The 16,023-nt window shown below is 50.6% G+C and overlaps 1 protein-coding gene across 1 annotated transcript in view; it reads right to left on the reverse strand.

Moving 5' to 3' along the window:
• The window catches only part of EFL1 (elongation factor like GTPase 1), an 88,272-nt gene that overhangs the window by 61,792 nt on the left and 10,457 nt on the right, over window positions 1-16,023 (reverse strand). Inside the window, exons 5-9 of the mRNA XM_079764055.1 lie at window positions 12,099-12,232; window positions 9,949-10,086; window positions 6,619-6,833; window positions 4,964-5,087; window positions 421-497 (exon numbers count right to left, since the gene is read on the reverse strand). Coding sequence (XP_079620181.1) covers window positions 421-497; window positions 4,964-5,087; window positions 6,619-6,833; window positions 9,949-10,086; window positions 12,099-12,232 — 688 coding nt within the window. The remainder of the gene's footprint in view (window positions 1-420; window positions 498-4,963; window positions 5,088-6,618; window positions 6,834-9,948; window positions 10,087-12,098; window positions 12,233-16,023) is intronic.

The raw sequence follows: 16,023 nt of genomic DNA on the forward strand, positions 1-16,023 counted from the left end.
GGCAGGCAGGCAGGCGAGCGGTTAGGAGCCAGCAGTCCTGGATTGTGAGAGGCATCCCAGATTGGAGAGGGTGCAGGCTGTGTTGAGGGATACCTCCCTCTCCCCCACCCCCACCCGCCCCATGCACAAATTTGGTGCACCGGGCCTCTAGTAAAATAATACAGGTCCAATGTTTCTCTCCATCCTTTCATCCCTTCCCCTCGGCCTCTATAACACATTTCTCTCCTGTCCCTCCTGCTTCGCTTCACTTGGGTCACACGTGCTCCATGAAATCGCCTCCCAGCCCTGTCATCAACTCATCTGTAAGAGCTCTCTCTCCTCACTTGCCCCGTCTCTCTCAGCTTCCCCAAGTAGGACTCATCCAATTGGAAACTGAGGCACGTTTTATCTGCCCAAAGCAAACAGTTTTACAAGTCTTACTTTTTCAAGACAGCGTCGTACAAACTCCATATATTTTCCAGGATTAACTGTACGAATAACGGCTTCTTTCCTTTCGCCTGTAATAAAGAATGAACATGCTTAGGTTTCTGAGTATTTCATAGGGATCTTAAAAACTCGTTATTTACTTTTGTTGTTTATCCTCACCTGAGGATATTTTTCCTTTTTTTTTTTTTTTTAAATGAGAAAGTGGAAGGGAGGGGAAAAGACAGGGAGAAACATCGATGTGAGAGTCACATCAATTCATTGCCTCCCACAGGCACCTCAAACAGGGCCAGGGATCGAGCCGGCAACCAAGGTACGTGCCCTTGACCGGAATTGAACCCGGGACCGTTCAGTCCCCAGGCCGACATTCTATCCACTGAGCCACACCAGCCAGGACTTAATACTCATTCTTGACATGTTTTATTATTGATACACCTCATTTCTACTAGAAAATACTTACTCAAGCACAAAGTCGAGGAAAGGAGTTACAATAGCCCACCGTTCTCTTCCTGTGGGAACTATGAACTTCACAAATGGGACCACTTGGGGGACACGTCGCTGCGGCCATCAAAACACCACTGAGCACCCAGCAGAGAGTGAACACGTGACTCTGTGTGTGCAGGCCTCTCCAATGAGGCTAAAGATTATTATTATTTTTTTTTTTAATATTTGTATTGGTTTCAGAGAGGAAGGGAGAGGGAAGGAGAGAGAGAGAGAGAGAGAGAGAGAGAGAGAGAGAGAGAGAGAGAAACATCCATGATGAGAGAGAATCATGGATCAGCTGCCTCCGGCATGCCCCCTACTGCGGATCGAGCCCGCAACTTGGGCATGTGCCCTGACCTGGAATTGAACCGTGACCTCCTGGTTCCTAGGTTGATGTTCAACCACGGAGCCATGCCGGCCGGGCTAAAGGATATTCCTAAAATATTCAACTTCAAGGAAGAGGAAATTCAGAACAAAAAAACCTAGCATTTCTTTTATCAAACTATGCAAAATAATGCAACAGCCCCATGAGACGGATACACTTACACACACAATTAGATGGACTACAAGCCGGGACCTCCTTTCTGAAGAGCTAGTGACAAGTTACTAAGAAGCTAGAGCCCCGGTGCACGGATTTGTGCACACTGAAAGTAAATTAATTAGAAGGTGGCCGGCGGGGCGGGACTGGGCGAGATGGGCCAGACACACCCTGGAGCCAACCTCCCGCGGTCCCTCCCGGGCTGGCACCACCTGGGGCGGCGCTGGGACTCGAAGGGCGTCTGTGGAGTGAGCGGAGTCCCTCCAGCAGGTGGGGTCCCTCGGCCAGGCCTGTGGGGATCGGGCTGAAACCCGCAGTCCGACGTCCTCTGAGGGGTCCTGGAGTGCGAGAGGGCACTCTGCAAAGTTGCTACCGTTCGGCAGCTCCTGCGTTGAGCATCTGCCCCCTGGTGGTCATTGTGCGTCATAGCTACCGGCCGGACAGTTGCTTAGGCCTTTATAGATAAAGATTAAGTCATTACCTTTGAGAGCTTGGTTAAAAAAAATGTCACCATGAAGACAAAAGATGTATGCAAAGATGTCCCCAGAGTTTTACTTAGAAAAAACATCTGCAAATTAGAAACAGACACTATGTCCGATCCTAGGAGAGTGATTATATAAACGATGACGCGCTCGTAACACACGATGATGACAGGGCACTGAGGCTTTTCTTGGATGGTTTCGCATCATTGTCATACCCGGCCTCTGAGGCCCGTACGACTGCCTCCCTTTCACAGATGGAAACACTGAGGCACAGGGCACAGCTGGCGAAAGCTGGAGCCGAGATTCAGACACCCAGTCAGGCTCTCACGAGCTTCCCCGCTCCCTGCATGGGCCCCTCTTCAATACGCTGTTGATTAAAGGCCTTTCATGGCCCAGGGGAGATGCTCACACAGTGGGTATTTTTTTAATATATTTTATTGATTTTTACAGAGAGGAAGGGAGAGGGAAAGAGAGTTAGAAACATCGATGGGGGAGAAACATTGATCAGCTGCCTCCTGCACCCCCCCCCACTGGAGATGTGCCCGCAACCAAGGCACATGCCCCTGACCGGAATTGAACCCGGGACGCCTCAGTCCGCAGGCCGACGCTCTATCCACTGAGCCACACTGGTTAGGGCCACACGGCGGGGTTTTGTGCTTCATAATACCAAGCGAAAAAGGAGCTGCATTACATAGACTGTATAATCTCAGCTGAGGGATGGAGAGATCTAGTCAGAAAGAATACAAGAGCCCTGGCCGGTGTGGCTCAGTGGATAGAGCGTCGGCCTGCAGACCGAAGGGTCCCGGGTTCGATTCCGGTCAAGGGCACAGACCTCAGTTGCAGGCTCCTCCCCGGCCCGGGCCCTGGTTGGGGCGCGTGCAGGAGGCAACCTATCGATGTGTCTCTCTCCCATTGATGTTTCTCTCTGTCTCTCCCTCTCTGTCTCAAAAGCAATGGAAAAATATCCTCGGGGGAGGATGAACCAAGTAAAATAAAAGAAATGAAAACCACAGCACTGGCCGAGTGCTGGCCTCGGGCTGTTTTCTTCCCTGTGCCCTGCTGAGTGCTTTCTAGAAAGAATGCATGTGTTCTTCAGTGAGAATCAATTCACGAAACCCTGAACTTGATATTGAGGAGAGAAGCTTCAGGAAAGGGGACTCAGTAGCCTGGGACTCGGCAGCCCTGCACCGCCGCTGTCCACAGAGGCAGGGCCCTGGAGCACCCGCCCTCCCATGAGCACGCACGGGGACTGGCATTGATAAGAGAAGGCGTCGGCTAAGGCGAGGATGTCGGAGGAAACTCACAGAGGGGTGTGAGAGATGTCTGTTTATGGTGGAGGCGGCACACACGTGCAGGATGCAAAATATGTCTTCAAGCCCGGCCGGTGTGGTTCAGTGGTTGAGCATAGGCCCATGAACCAGAAGGTCACGGGTTTGATTCCCGGTCAGAGCACATGCCTGGGTTGTGGGCTTGTGATCCCTAGTGCGGGGCGTGCAGGAGGCAGCTGATCCGTGACTATCTCTCATCATGGATGTTTCTCTCTCTCCCTTTCCCTTCCTCTCTGAAATCAATAAAAAATATTTTTTAAAAAATGTCTTCAAGTGACCAGGATCTGAGATTTTTCTCCTCTTAAAAAAAAATAAAAGCAACTCATACAACTTAACAAAAGGAAGATAAACAATCCAATCAAAAAACGGGCAACAGACCTAAATATATACTTTTTGAAAGAAGACATAAGTAAGGTCAAGAGACACATGAAAACATGCTCAAAGTCTCTAATCATCTGAGAGATGCAAATCAAAATGACAATGCGGTGCCATCTCACACCTGTCAGAATGGCAATCATCAACAAATCAACAAACGCAAGTGCTGGTGAGGATGTGGAGAAAAAGGAACCCTCGTGCACTGCTGGTGGGAATGCAGACTGGAGCAGCCACTGTGGAGAACAGTATGGCGTTTCCTCAAAAAACTAAAAATGGAACTCCCATTGGACCCAGTGATCCCACTTCTAGGAATCTATCCCAAGAAACCAGAAACACCAATCAGAAAGGACATATGCACCCCTATGTTCACAGCAGCACCATTCACCACAGCTAAGATTTGGAAACAGCCTAAGTGCCCATCAGCAGATGAGTGGATCAGAAAACTGTGGTCCGTCTACACAATGGAATACTACGCTGCTGTAAAAAAGAAGGAATTCCTACCATTTGCAGCAGCATGGATGGACCTGGAGAGCATTGTGCTAAGCGAAATAAGCCAGTCAGAGAAAGATAAATATCACATGATCTCACTCATTTGTGGAATATAATGAACAACATAAACTGAAGAACAAGATCCAGAGGCAGAGAAGCATCAATCAGATGCTCAAACCTCAGAGGGAAGGCAGGGGAGGGTGGGGTAAGGGGGAGATATCAACCAAAGGACTTGTATGCATGCGTATAAGCCTAACCAATGGACACAGACACCGGGGGGTGAGGGCATGAGTGGGGGTGGGGTGGGGGGGCAATGGGAGATAAGGACACATATGTAACACCTTAATCAATAAAGAAAAAAGAAATTAAAAAAAAAGAAGCAACTCTTGGCTCCCTGTCTGTGAGGCACTCTATTTAAGCAGTACTTGGATAGAAGACTCATGCGCATAAACCAAATATATACAGCGACACATCCTCCAGGAACTGCCCCCGTGAGTCAAAGCCGACTCACATCTATTAAAGGTGTCACAGGGGAGGAATCAACATTCAAAAGAGAGTCCTGGCCGGTGTGGCTCAGTGGATAGAGCGTCGGCCTGCAGACCAAAGGGTCACGGGTTTGATTCCAGTCAAGGGCACGTACCTCGGTTACAGGCTCCTCCCTGGCCCCGGCCCCTGATCAGGGCTCATGCAGGAGGCAACCCATCGATGTGTTTATCTCACACTGATATTTCTCTGTCTCTCCCTCTCTCTTCCACTCTCTCTAGCAATGTCCTCAGGTGAGAATTAAAAACTATAGCAACAACAACAACAAAAAACAGCAACAAAAGTGACATCTGCCCCATTACCTGATCCACCTTCATGATCTTCTTGGCTTTCATATTTATGTAATAATCTCCCCACAACGTTTTCAAAAGAACTTCCTTCTTTATGCCAATTTTCTGACTGTAGATTTGGGCAAAGTGCTCAATTCTGAAAAAAAAAAAAAAAAAAAAAAAGCAAGTTTGTGTAATTGGTAACACGGAAAAGAGTGACCACCGTTAACACTTGGGTTTTCCCTGCCGGGTACCGTTCTACTCAAAGTGCTTCGAATGCATCCCTCACTGCCATCTTTCCCCTCTCCCACGAGGCGGGCACTGTCTCCCCCCTTTACAGAAGGGACCAAGGAGCAGACACACGACACAGGTCACACGTGACGCTGGGATGCAAGCTGAGCCATCTGGCTCCAGAGCCCGTGTTCCTGTCTCCGTCTCTCCACCTCCACATGAAGCAGAATCCATGCTATGGCTCCCTGTTTTGTGTTTAATCCTCATCCGAGGATACGTTCTTATGGATTTTATTGAGAGAGAGACAAAAGGAGGGGAGGAAGGAGGGAGGGAAGGAGGGAGAGAAGAGACAGAAACATCAATTGGTTGCCCTGAGTTGCTGCTACTTCAGGGTGCAGTAAAAAGAGAACCGGTATTCCTTCTTACAACTGTGGTGCATCTACAATTCTCTCAAAACAAAGTTCCATTTAAAGTATCAGCTGTGTAGCCTGGTGTGGCTCAGTGGTTGAGCATCGACCTAGGAACCAGGAGGTCCCGGTTCAATTCCCGGTCAGGGCACATGCCCGGGTTGTGGGCTCGATCCCCAGCAGGGGGCGTGCAGGAGGTGGCCGATCCACAATTCTCTCTCCTCATGGCTGTCTCTCTCTCTCTCCTTCTCCCTTCCTCTCTGCCATTAATGAAAATAAAAAATAAAACAAAATACATACACTGAGTGGCCAGATTATGATGATCTCTGAACACATAATAATCTGGCCACTCAGTGTATATCCTATATCATAAAAGACTAATGTGCAAATCATCAGAACGTTGGAACGACTGGCCGCTATGATGCGCACTGACCACCACCCAACGGAGGAGCTGATCCCTGGTGGTCAGTGCGCTCCCACGGGGGAACGCCGCTTAGCCAGAAGGCAGGCTCATGGCTGGTGAGTAGAGCAGCGGTGGCGGTAACCTCTCCCACCTCTGTGGCAGCGCTAAGGACCCCTCAGGGGATGTCCAATAGCGAGAGGGCGCAGGCTGGGCTGAGGGACCCCCCACCCCAGGGCACAAATGTTGTGCACCGGGCCTCTAGTGTGTGTGTGTGTGTGTGTGTGTGTGTGTGTGTGTGTATGTATATATACATATACATATATATATACACACACATATACATATATACATACATACGTGTGTGTGTGTGTGTGTGTGTGTGTTATGTATTAGAGGCCCGGTGCATGAATTCGTGCATGGGTGGGATCTGGCCAGCCTGGCCAGGGGGAGGGGACATGGGTAGTTGGCCGGCCTGCCTGCTGGTCGAACTCCTGGTTGAGGGGACAATTTGCATATTAGCCTTTTATTCTATAGGACATACACTGAGTGGCCGGATTATTATGCGTTCAGAGCTCATCATCTGGCCACTCGGTGTGTATCAGCGGTGTCTGAGCCCCAGCGAGGTTGAATCTGAGGGGATCGCTCACCCGAAGCCCCAGCCGTCGATGGCGCTGGTGAAGACCACGTTGCCCTGGTCTGGGGAGAAGTACAGGTGGGAGTCGTCCGTGTCCTCCAGGCCCGCGCTCCAGTCGTACACCTGCTCTGCCGGGTCGGACCCCGGGGTCCCGTGGGACTCGCTCTCTCTCTCCGCTCTCTCTTCTAGGACTTTGGAAGTAAAAAGAGTTCCCGTGAGCGCATTAATCTAGGAGAGATGGTGAAACGGCAGTGTGTCAATCGGGTGCTTGGCGCCCAGGGTGGGAGACCCCATGACTAAGCAGTGGCTACACCGAGAACCATCCGTCAGTCACCGTCTGGGCTCAGGCGAAGTTGGCATTGACAACGATAAATCATTCCGTGTTATCAACCGGTTCTTTCTAACCCAGCAGAGCTAGACTGTAAGGCTACTCAACGTCATTTTTTTTTAAATATTTTACTGATTTTTTTTTTACAGAGAGGAAGGGAGAGGGATAGAGCCACGGTTTGCCACTCTGTTGACTAATGAGTTTGTTGACCACTGGGATAGAGGGTTAGAAACATCGATGAGAGAGAAACATCGATCAGCTGCCTCCTGCACACTCCCCACTGTGGATGTGCCCGCAACCAAGGTACATGCCCTTGACCGGAATCGAACCAGGGACCCTTCAGTCCGCAGGCCGACGCTCTATCCACTGAGCCACACCAATTAGGGCTTCTGAACGTCGTTCTTGTGATGACTATTTTAATGCAAACACGAATGTGTCGTATCTTTTACCTGTTTTTCAGAACTGAGGCCTGGCGTCACCCGGAACTCAGGGCTCCCACAATCCTACACTACAGCCTTCGTCAGCCTCAGCCCCGGCCATGTCGCACATCAGCTACGTAACCATAAATGCTCTCCGTAGGCCCCCGCTCCGACCTCTGACTCCCAACGATTTTCACTCCCAAGTCATCTTATTTCCGACCTCAGAGAGACGATGGGCGCTATTATTCAGAAATCCATGCCTGGCCGACGTAGCTCAGTGGTTGACCAATGAACCAAGAGGTCACGGTTCGATTCCCGGTCAGGGCACATGCCCGGGTTGCGGGCTCCATCCCCAGTGGGGGGCGTGCAGGAGGCAGCCAAACAATGATTATCTCTTATCACTGTCTTTTCTCTCTCTCCTTCTCTCTCTACTACTTCCTTCCTCTCTTAAATTAATAAAAATATATTTCAAAAAACCCACACAAACGTCTGAAAAAGAAGTCCTGAAGTCTGTGTGTATTTGCTGGCCCTTCTCCTTCCCCTGCAGGCAGGAGTATTTCACCTGTGCCTGCCTGTTGGGAGCAGCTACAGGGTCAGGTCAAGCCTCGGACTGACCTGTGGCAGGGCCACATACAAGTCCCAGCGTGGAGGGCAGAGCCCTCCCAGCACAATTAAGCTGGACCTCCTAGTCCTTCCTTGTTCCTAGGTAGCTGATGGGCTGTGGGAGGGGCATCAAGTGCTGCCGAAACAGGGCTTGAATCACAAAATAGATTGGAAACTCACAAGAACGTTGTAAGCATGCTGACCCGTCCCCTTGCTTTGCCTGGTGGGATCTGACTATAAAATAAAGCTTCGGCTGTCAGGCTGGGTCACTGTGTCCTCATCCAGGCACAGTGGTCCACCTGGCCCCAGCTGTATTCTCTTGTCTGTCTCCTTTCATCCTTCACCGCCCTCCTCAGGCTCACCCCTGGCCGTACAGGACGCGGCTCACCCGCCTGTCCGTCTCTACAGGGAACTGGATCCACTGGCCTATTCCTGGTCACTGCTCTGCGTTCGACACTCCCTCCCTTCAGCAAGTGCTCTCCAGCGGGTCTCACAACAGTGAAGAAAGATCCAGCCCTGACCAGTGTGGCTCAGGGGATAGAGCGTCGGCCTGCGGACTGAAGGGTCCCGGGTTCGATTCCAGTCAAGGGCATGTACCTTGGTTGTGGGCACATCCCCAGTAGAGGGTGTGCAGGAGGCAGCTGATCGATTTTTCTCTCTCATCGATGTTTCTAACTCTCTATCCCTCTCCCTTCCTCTCTGTAAAAAATCAATAAAATATATATTTAAAAAAGAAGAAAGGTCCAACCTGCCTGCCTTGCATCCACGGTTCTGAGCCCTGTGATCCTCTCTACTCCCCCCTCATCGCTGCGTGACGTCCTCGAACTCTTCACTGTAATCATCCGCAGCTGTTTGAATAAAGCTCTGCACTAGGCTCTTTCTTGCCTTTAGACTGTCCGTCTCATTCCTTCTCTCTCGACGCCCCTGCCACCACTCCCTCCCTGGCACACACTCTTTCTTCCATCTCGAGGCTTCTGTGGTGAAACTTTTCCGAACCTCTCTTCCCTCGGGACCCGATCTGGGGAAGGCGGCCTCGCCTGTGCTCTCAGATCACACCAGGGCTCATCTCATCGATCTCCCAATAGCCCTTGTACCTGTCCGTCTGCCCTCCACACCGGGAGACCTTGGAAAATAGGGACTCTGACCAGTCTGTCATTGCATTCACCATCTCTAGCATCCAAGAATTCATTTATTCAACATCTATATACGTAAAAGCCTAAGCGACCGTTCGACTGGTAGCTATGACGCACACTGACCACCAAGGGCAGATGCTCAACGCACAGAATCGTGCACCAGTGGGTCCTTCAGCCTGGCCTACAGGGATCAGGTCGAAACCGGGGCAGTCCGACATTCCCCAAGGGGCCCCAGATTGCGAGAGGGTGCAGGCCAGGCCGAGAGACCCCACCAGTGTACGAATCTGTGCACCAGGCCTCTAGCCTATAATAATAAAAGCATAATGTGCTAATTAGACCGGACGTCCTTCCGGATGAAGCCAGGGCTGCGAGGGAAGCCCGGGTCCCAGGTGCCAGAGGGAAGCCGGTGCCGGCAGCTGGGGGAAGAAAGGCCTACTCCTGCACAAATTTCGTGCAGCAAGCCTCTCGTATAACTAGGTAAAGTCTGATGAATAAAATGAATGAATGCTTGAGTACCATTTCTTCTCAACACAGCTCATCACAAAACCAAACAGCCTCTTAACACTGCCTCCCGATGGAACCAGAACTACAAGATTTCAAACAAGACAGCATTAAAACCTATTGTCCAAGCCTCATGCGCAAGGACGCTTCCAGCGGGCGGGGACCCGAGAGGAGGCGTGTGCTGCTGCCTCTGCTGTAGTATGATGATTCCAGCACATGTGACTCGTAAGGGGGAAAGTAAGGAAATTCTGAGGAAGTGAATTTCCCAGAGCCGCGCCTCAGACTCCACACAGCAACTTCCTTACAGCTCTTCTTCGAGCCCTGATTTTTAAATTGCCGCAGTATAAAGAATGCAATACCTGTTCTAAGATGTTCTTGAGGTGGGAATAGGCCTCCTGCGGGGTAAACTTCAGCTCCACGATCAGGCGATCGATCTTATTGATCACCAGCACGGGCCGGATGTTTTCGAGCCAGGCTTGGCGCAGAACGGCCTGCGTCTGATGGAAACAGAAAGGAGAACGGAAAACTCGTGATGGGAAATAATTAAAGCACATTAAAGGAACCTTGATTAACAATCAGCTCATTCCGCCCTGGCTGGTTTGGCTTAGTGGGTAGAGCAACGGCGTATGGACTGAAGGGTCCCAGGTTCGATTCCAGTCAAGGGCACATGCCCGGGTTGTGGGCTGGATCCCCAGTAGGGGGCGTGCAAGAGGCAGCCGATCAGTGTTTCTCTGTCATCATTGGTGTTTCTCTCTCTCTCTCTCCTTCTCCCTTCTCCCTGAAATCAATACAAATATGTTTTTTAAAGAAATAATAACCAGCCCTGACTTGTTTGGCTCAGTGGATAGAGTATCGGCCTGCGGACTGAAGGGTCCCAGGTTTGATTCCGGTCAAGGGCATGTACCTTGGTTGCGGGCACATCCCCAGTAGTGGGTGTGCAGGAGGCAGCTGATGGATGTTTCTCTCTCATCGATGTTTCTAACTCTCCCTCTCCCTTTCTCTCTGTAAAAAAATAAATAAAATTTGAAAAAAAATCTCTTTAAAGAAAAATAATAGTAATAACCAGCTCATTTCCATACTCCTTTATAACTCAGACTATGCCAGTCAGACACAGCTGGTCACTAGAAATTCACAGTGTAGAACACATCAGCAAAGAAGTACAGACTAGAAATCATCCTTAATTTCATGGAACTGGCCATTTACTTAAGGAGGATAAATGAAACTGGGTCAAAAACAGTGAAGAGCCCACCCGCCCGGTGTGGCTGGGTGGTTGAGCATCAACCTATGAACCTGGAGGTCAGGGTTCGATTCCCAGTCAGGGCACATGCCCGGGGTGTGGGCTGGATGCCAGTGTGGGGCGTGCAGGAGGCAGCCGATCCATGATTCTCTCTCATCACTGACGTTTCTCTCTCTCGCTCCCTCTACCTTACTTTCTGAAATCAATAAAAATATATATTTAAAAAAAAAGAATCTAAAGTCATCCTCAAAACTTAGGTGAGGTAACTTCATCACAGACTGCAATGTTATCAAATGTAAAATGTAAAACCAGTGATTGTCAGTGAAATTTCTTTTTTTAAAAAATATACACTGAGTGGCCAGATTATCATGATCTCTGAACACATAATAATCTGGCCAGCCCTAGCCGGCTTGGCTCAGTGGATAGAATGTCAGCCTGCGGACTGAAGGGTCCCAGGTTTGATCCTGGCCAAGGGCACATGCCTGGGTTGCAGGCTCGATCCCCAGTGGGGGGCGTGCAGGAGGCAGCCAATCAATGATTCTCTCTCATCACTGATGTTTCTATCTCTCTCTCCTTCTCCCTTACTCTCTGAAATCAATAAATAAATATATACTAAAAAAAATAATCTGGCCACTCAGTGTGTGTTTGTGTGTGTGTATGTGTGTGTGTGTGTGTGTGTGTGTATAAACATATATATATACATATATATACATATATATACATACATATATATGTGTGTGTGTGTGTGTGTGTGTGTGTATATATATATATATATATATATATATATATATATATATATATATATTTGAGGCCCGGTGCATGAATTCGTGCATGGGTGGGGGCCTGCCTGCCTGCTGGTCAAACTCCTGGTCGAGGGGACAATTTGCATATTAGCCTTTTATTCTATAGAATATACACTGAGTGGCCAGATTATTATGCATTCAGAGATCATAATAATCTGGCCACTCAGTGTATTTTTATTATTAATTTCAGAGAGGAAGGGAGAGGGAGAGACAGAAACATCAACGATGAGAATCACTGATTGGCTGCCTCCTGCACGCCCCCTACTGGGGATCGAGCCCGCAACCCAGGCATGTGTGCTTGGCCGGAATTGAACCCAGGACCCTTCAGTCCGCAGGCCGACGCTCTATCCATGGAGCCAAACCAGCCAGGGCTGTCAGTGAAATGTCTACGTGCACACGGCCATCAACAGTCAGCTCCTCTCCCCACCTTCCCTCACCGGTTACATATTTCCACACCACAGCCCTCTACCTGTGGGCAGACTCCCTCCACGGCATCGACCACGATGATGCACCCGTCGCAAATGCGCACCGCCGTGGACACCTCGGAGGAGAAGTCCACGTGTCCTGGAGAGTCTATGAGGTTGATCAGGTACTCCTCGTCACCTGGAACAGAATGCGAGGACGGAGGCTGTCAGCCGTGCAGGTATACAACGCACTCCTCGGGCGTTCCAGAGGAAGAGGCTCTGGAGATGCTGTCAGGCTACAGAAAACAAAGGCTCCACCCGCAGCTGTCAGTCCAATCAAGAATTCCCGCCGCTGAAACTGCTGACTCCAGATAGTGTCTAAGTAAAATATTCGAACTTGCCCTGGCTGGGTTGTTCAGTGGTTAGAGTGTCAGCCGTGGGACCGAAGGGTTGAGAGTTCATTTTTTTTTTTTAAATACATTTTTACTAGAGGGCCGGTGCACAAATTCGTGCACTGGTGGGGTCCCTCGGCCTGGCTGGCGATTGGGGCCGATCGGGGCCATCTTGCCCAATCCTGACCGGGGTGATGGGGGCTGGCTGCCGGGGTGGTACCGCGGGAGGTTGGCCGGCCGGGGAGGTACCGCGGGACGGCTCCAGGGCGTGTCCGGCCCGTCTTGCCCAGTCCTGATCGGCCGGACCCCAGCAGCAAGCTAACCTACCAGTTGAAGTGTCTGCCACCTGGTGGTCAGTGTGTCATAGCGAGTGGTGGAACAGTCGAACGAACAGTCGTATGAAGGGTCGGACACTTAGCATATTATGCTTTTATTATATAGGATTGATTTCAGAGAGGAAGGGAAAGGGAGAGAGAAACATCAATGAGAGAGAATCATTAATCGGCTGCCTCCTATACACCCCCTACTGGGGATGGAGCCCACAACCCGGGCATGTGCCCTGACTGGGAATCGAACGTGGGACCCTTCGGTCCACAGGCCAACGCTCTATCCACTGAGCCAAACCGGCTCGGGTCGGTTGTGGGTTTAATTCCCAGTCAAGGGCACAAACCTAGGTTGCAAATTCTTCACGTACCCAACTTTCAGGAGGCAACCAATCAATCTGTCTCTCTCACATCAATGTTTCCTTCTCTCTCTCTCCCTCCCTCCTCTAAAAAAAAATAAATAAATAAAATAAAATATTCAGACTTTCCACTTACTTGCCATCCTGTGAGCCGGGCACTGTGCTAAGTAAACAAATTTAATGTGCTGATCACACATTACTGAACCCTCACGATAACCCTCTTAGATACATATGACTATACCCATTTCACAGATGAGGAAGTTGAGACTATGAAAGGACCGATGCCTGAGAGGGAGGGTTGTTCAAAGGGGCCAAAACGGGAAATGCCTACTTCTGAAGACACAGAGCAGTTGGCCAACGACTTCCCTACAAAATCCCAGAGAGCAGGCGCCAATCTGCTCAGTCAAGAGTTAGAGTCAATCCTACAAAAACTTAAGGAGTGACCACGCTGTGCCAAGCCGTGTGCTAAGGGCTCTCACATGGAGTGCCCCCTCCAGTCCTCACGGCAAACACCAGTATCACGCTCACAGCAGGACGACCACACGTGCCACGTCAGCTGGCAGTGCCACATCCCACTAACACGACGTCAGACCCGGGAAATGCGGAGCACCTGGCCCCGCCCCCAGGTTACAGAGACAGAACATTAAAACGTAAGTAAACCATGAACAAAAATGGTAACTCCTCAGAATTCTAACCTTATTCCCCATTTACTGCTAATCCTATGTAATAAAAGGCTAATATGCACATCGACCGAACGGCAGAATGACTGGTCGCATGATGCGCACTGACCACCAGGGGGCAGACGCTCAATGCAGGAGCTGCCCCCTGGTGGTCAGTGCACTCCCACACAGGGAGCGCTGCTCAGCTAGAAGCCGGGCTCACGGTTGGCGAGTGCAGCAGAGGTGGTGGGGGCCTCTCCTGCCTCTGCGGCAGCGCTAAGGATGTCCGACTGACGGCTTAGGCCCGCTCCCACCTAAGCCATCGGTCGGATATCCCCCAGGGGCTCCTGGGCTGTGAGATGGTGCAAGCCAGGCTGAGGGACCCCTCCCCCAAGTGCACCGGGCCTCTAGTTTGACATAATGCTCTTTCAAAGGTAAAATAATTATGTGAATGCTCAAACACCCCCATAGATACTGGACTTTCGCTCCTTCTCTTAACTCTGCCTTTCAACCTCTGTGGGCTCCACACCCCAGGGCTCATATGGTAAGTTATGGGGTGCATAGAGGGCTTTCCCCAGGGGGACTTTAGCAGCACAATGACGTGACTCGTGCCCTAATAATGATAAGGTAACAAGAACCAAGGCCAGACCTGGCATCCGTGGGCGGCCTGTTTGTGCCTGGCACTGTTCTAAGCAAGTGGTCGGCAAACTCATTAGTCAACAGAGCCAAATATCAACAGTACGACTGAAATTTCTTTTGAGAGCCAAATTTTTTAAACTTAAACTTCTTCTAACGCCACTTCTTCAAAATAGACTCGCCCAGGCTGTGGTATTTTGTGGAAGAGCCACACTCAAGGGGCCAAAGAGCCGCAGTTTGCCGACCACAGTTCTAAGCGTTTTACAGACACTAGTTCATGTCGACCTACAACCACCCTCTGTGGTGGCTGCTACCATTAGCCCAGTTTTACGGAGCGGAACACAAGGACACAGAAAGTTAAATGTTTGCCCTAACCCATTTGGCTCAGTGGGTAGAGCATCAGCCTGCGGACTCAAGGGTCCCGGGTTCGATTCCGGTCAAGGGCATGTACCTTGGTTGTGTGCACATCCCCAGTGGGGGGTGTGCAGGAGGCAGCTAATCGATGTTTCTAACTCTCTATCCCTCTTCCTTCCTCTCTGTAAAAAAACAATAAAATATATTTCTAAAAATTTAAAAACAGGAAGTTGAATGTTTTTCTGCAGGACACACAGCTAGAACCCGACTCTGAGGTTCACCGCCTAAGATCAAACACTGCAGAATGGCAGCATGGGAGCTCGAACCCATCTAACCCCAAAGACATACGCTCGGCCACGCTACTCAAGATGGCATGCGTGTCATCTCAGGAGCCCAGACTCCGCTGGCAGCGGGGGGCGGAACACTGGGCGAAGGACCCCAAAGAGTCAATCCTACAAAAACTTAAGGAGTGACTACGCTGTGCCAAGCCGTGCGCTAAGGGCTCTCACATGGAGTGTCCCCTCCAGTCCTCACGGCGAACACCAGTATCACGCCAAAGGGCGCGGGGGCCGTGAGAATAAACTGCTGTCCTGGGCCTGTCACATTTACCCATCCCCCACAGCTTCCTTCCCTCGCCAGCACCGATTCTGCCTGGCACTCTCTGATGCTGAGACAGCAGCCCAGCACCCCGTGCTGAAGAGCGTAGGGTTGCCACCATCACGTGGTATCTTATGAGCTGCCCGTCACTGATGCTTCTTTGTCTGTGGCCTGTGATTACGCGGAAGGCCCGGAAGAACCCGTTGTGCCACGTTCTGGGAAGACCAGGCTGAGGTGAAGGGGGAGCGTGGAAAGCAATTAACGAGAGCTCTAAGAGGACGTGAGAGTCAGATCTGCCTTCCGGCGATCCAGAGGCCCGAGATAGGTGACTGGGGAGCCGGCTTACAAGCTCTCGAGTCGGCCCTGAGGTTGGAGAACCAGTTAGCCAAGCTGCTGCCAGACCCAAACACCCTGGCTTCTGCCGACAGTGACACTACAGGCAGTCCTCGGGTTACGTCAGACTCCATGTTCGTCGTCTCGTGGTTACGTCGCCACCTCCCATCCTATCTAATAGAAGAGAAACATACAAATTGACCCTACCTCTGCTACGCCTACAAGCCACACCTACCACCCAATCAGGAGCGAGTATGCAAATTAACCCAACCAAGAAGGCGGTTAATTTGCATATCCAGGCACAGAGCGAAGACTGAAGACAGCATACAAGGAAGCC

This window comes from Cnephaeus nilssonii, assembly GCF_951640355.1.
Source record: "Cnephaeus nilssonii genome assembly, chromosome: 24".
NCBI lineage: Eukaryota > Metazoa > Chordata > Mammalia > Chiroptera > Vespertilionidae > Cnephaeus > Cnephaeus nilssonii.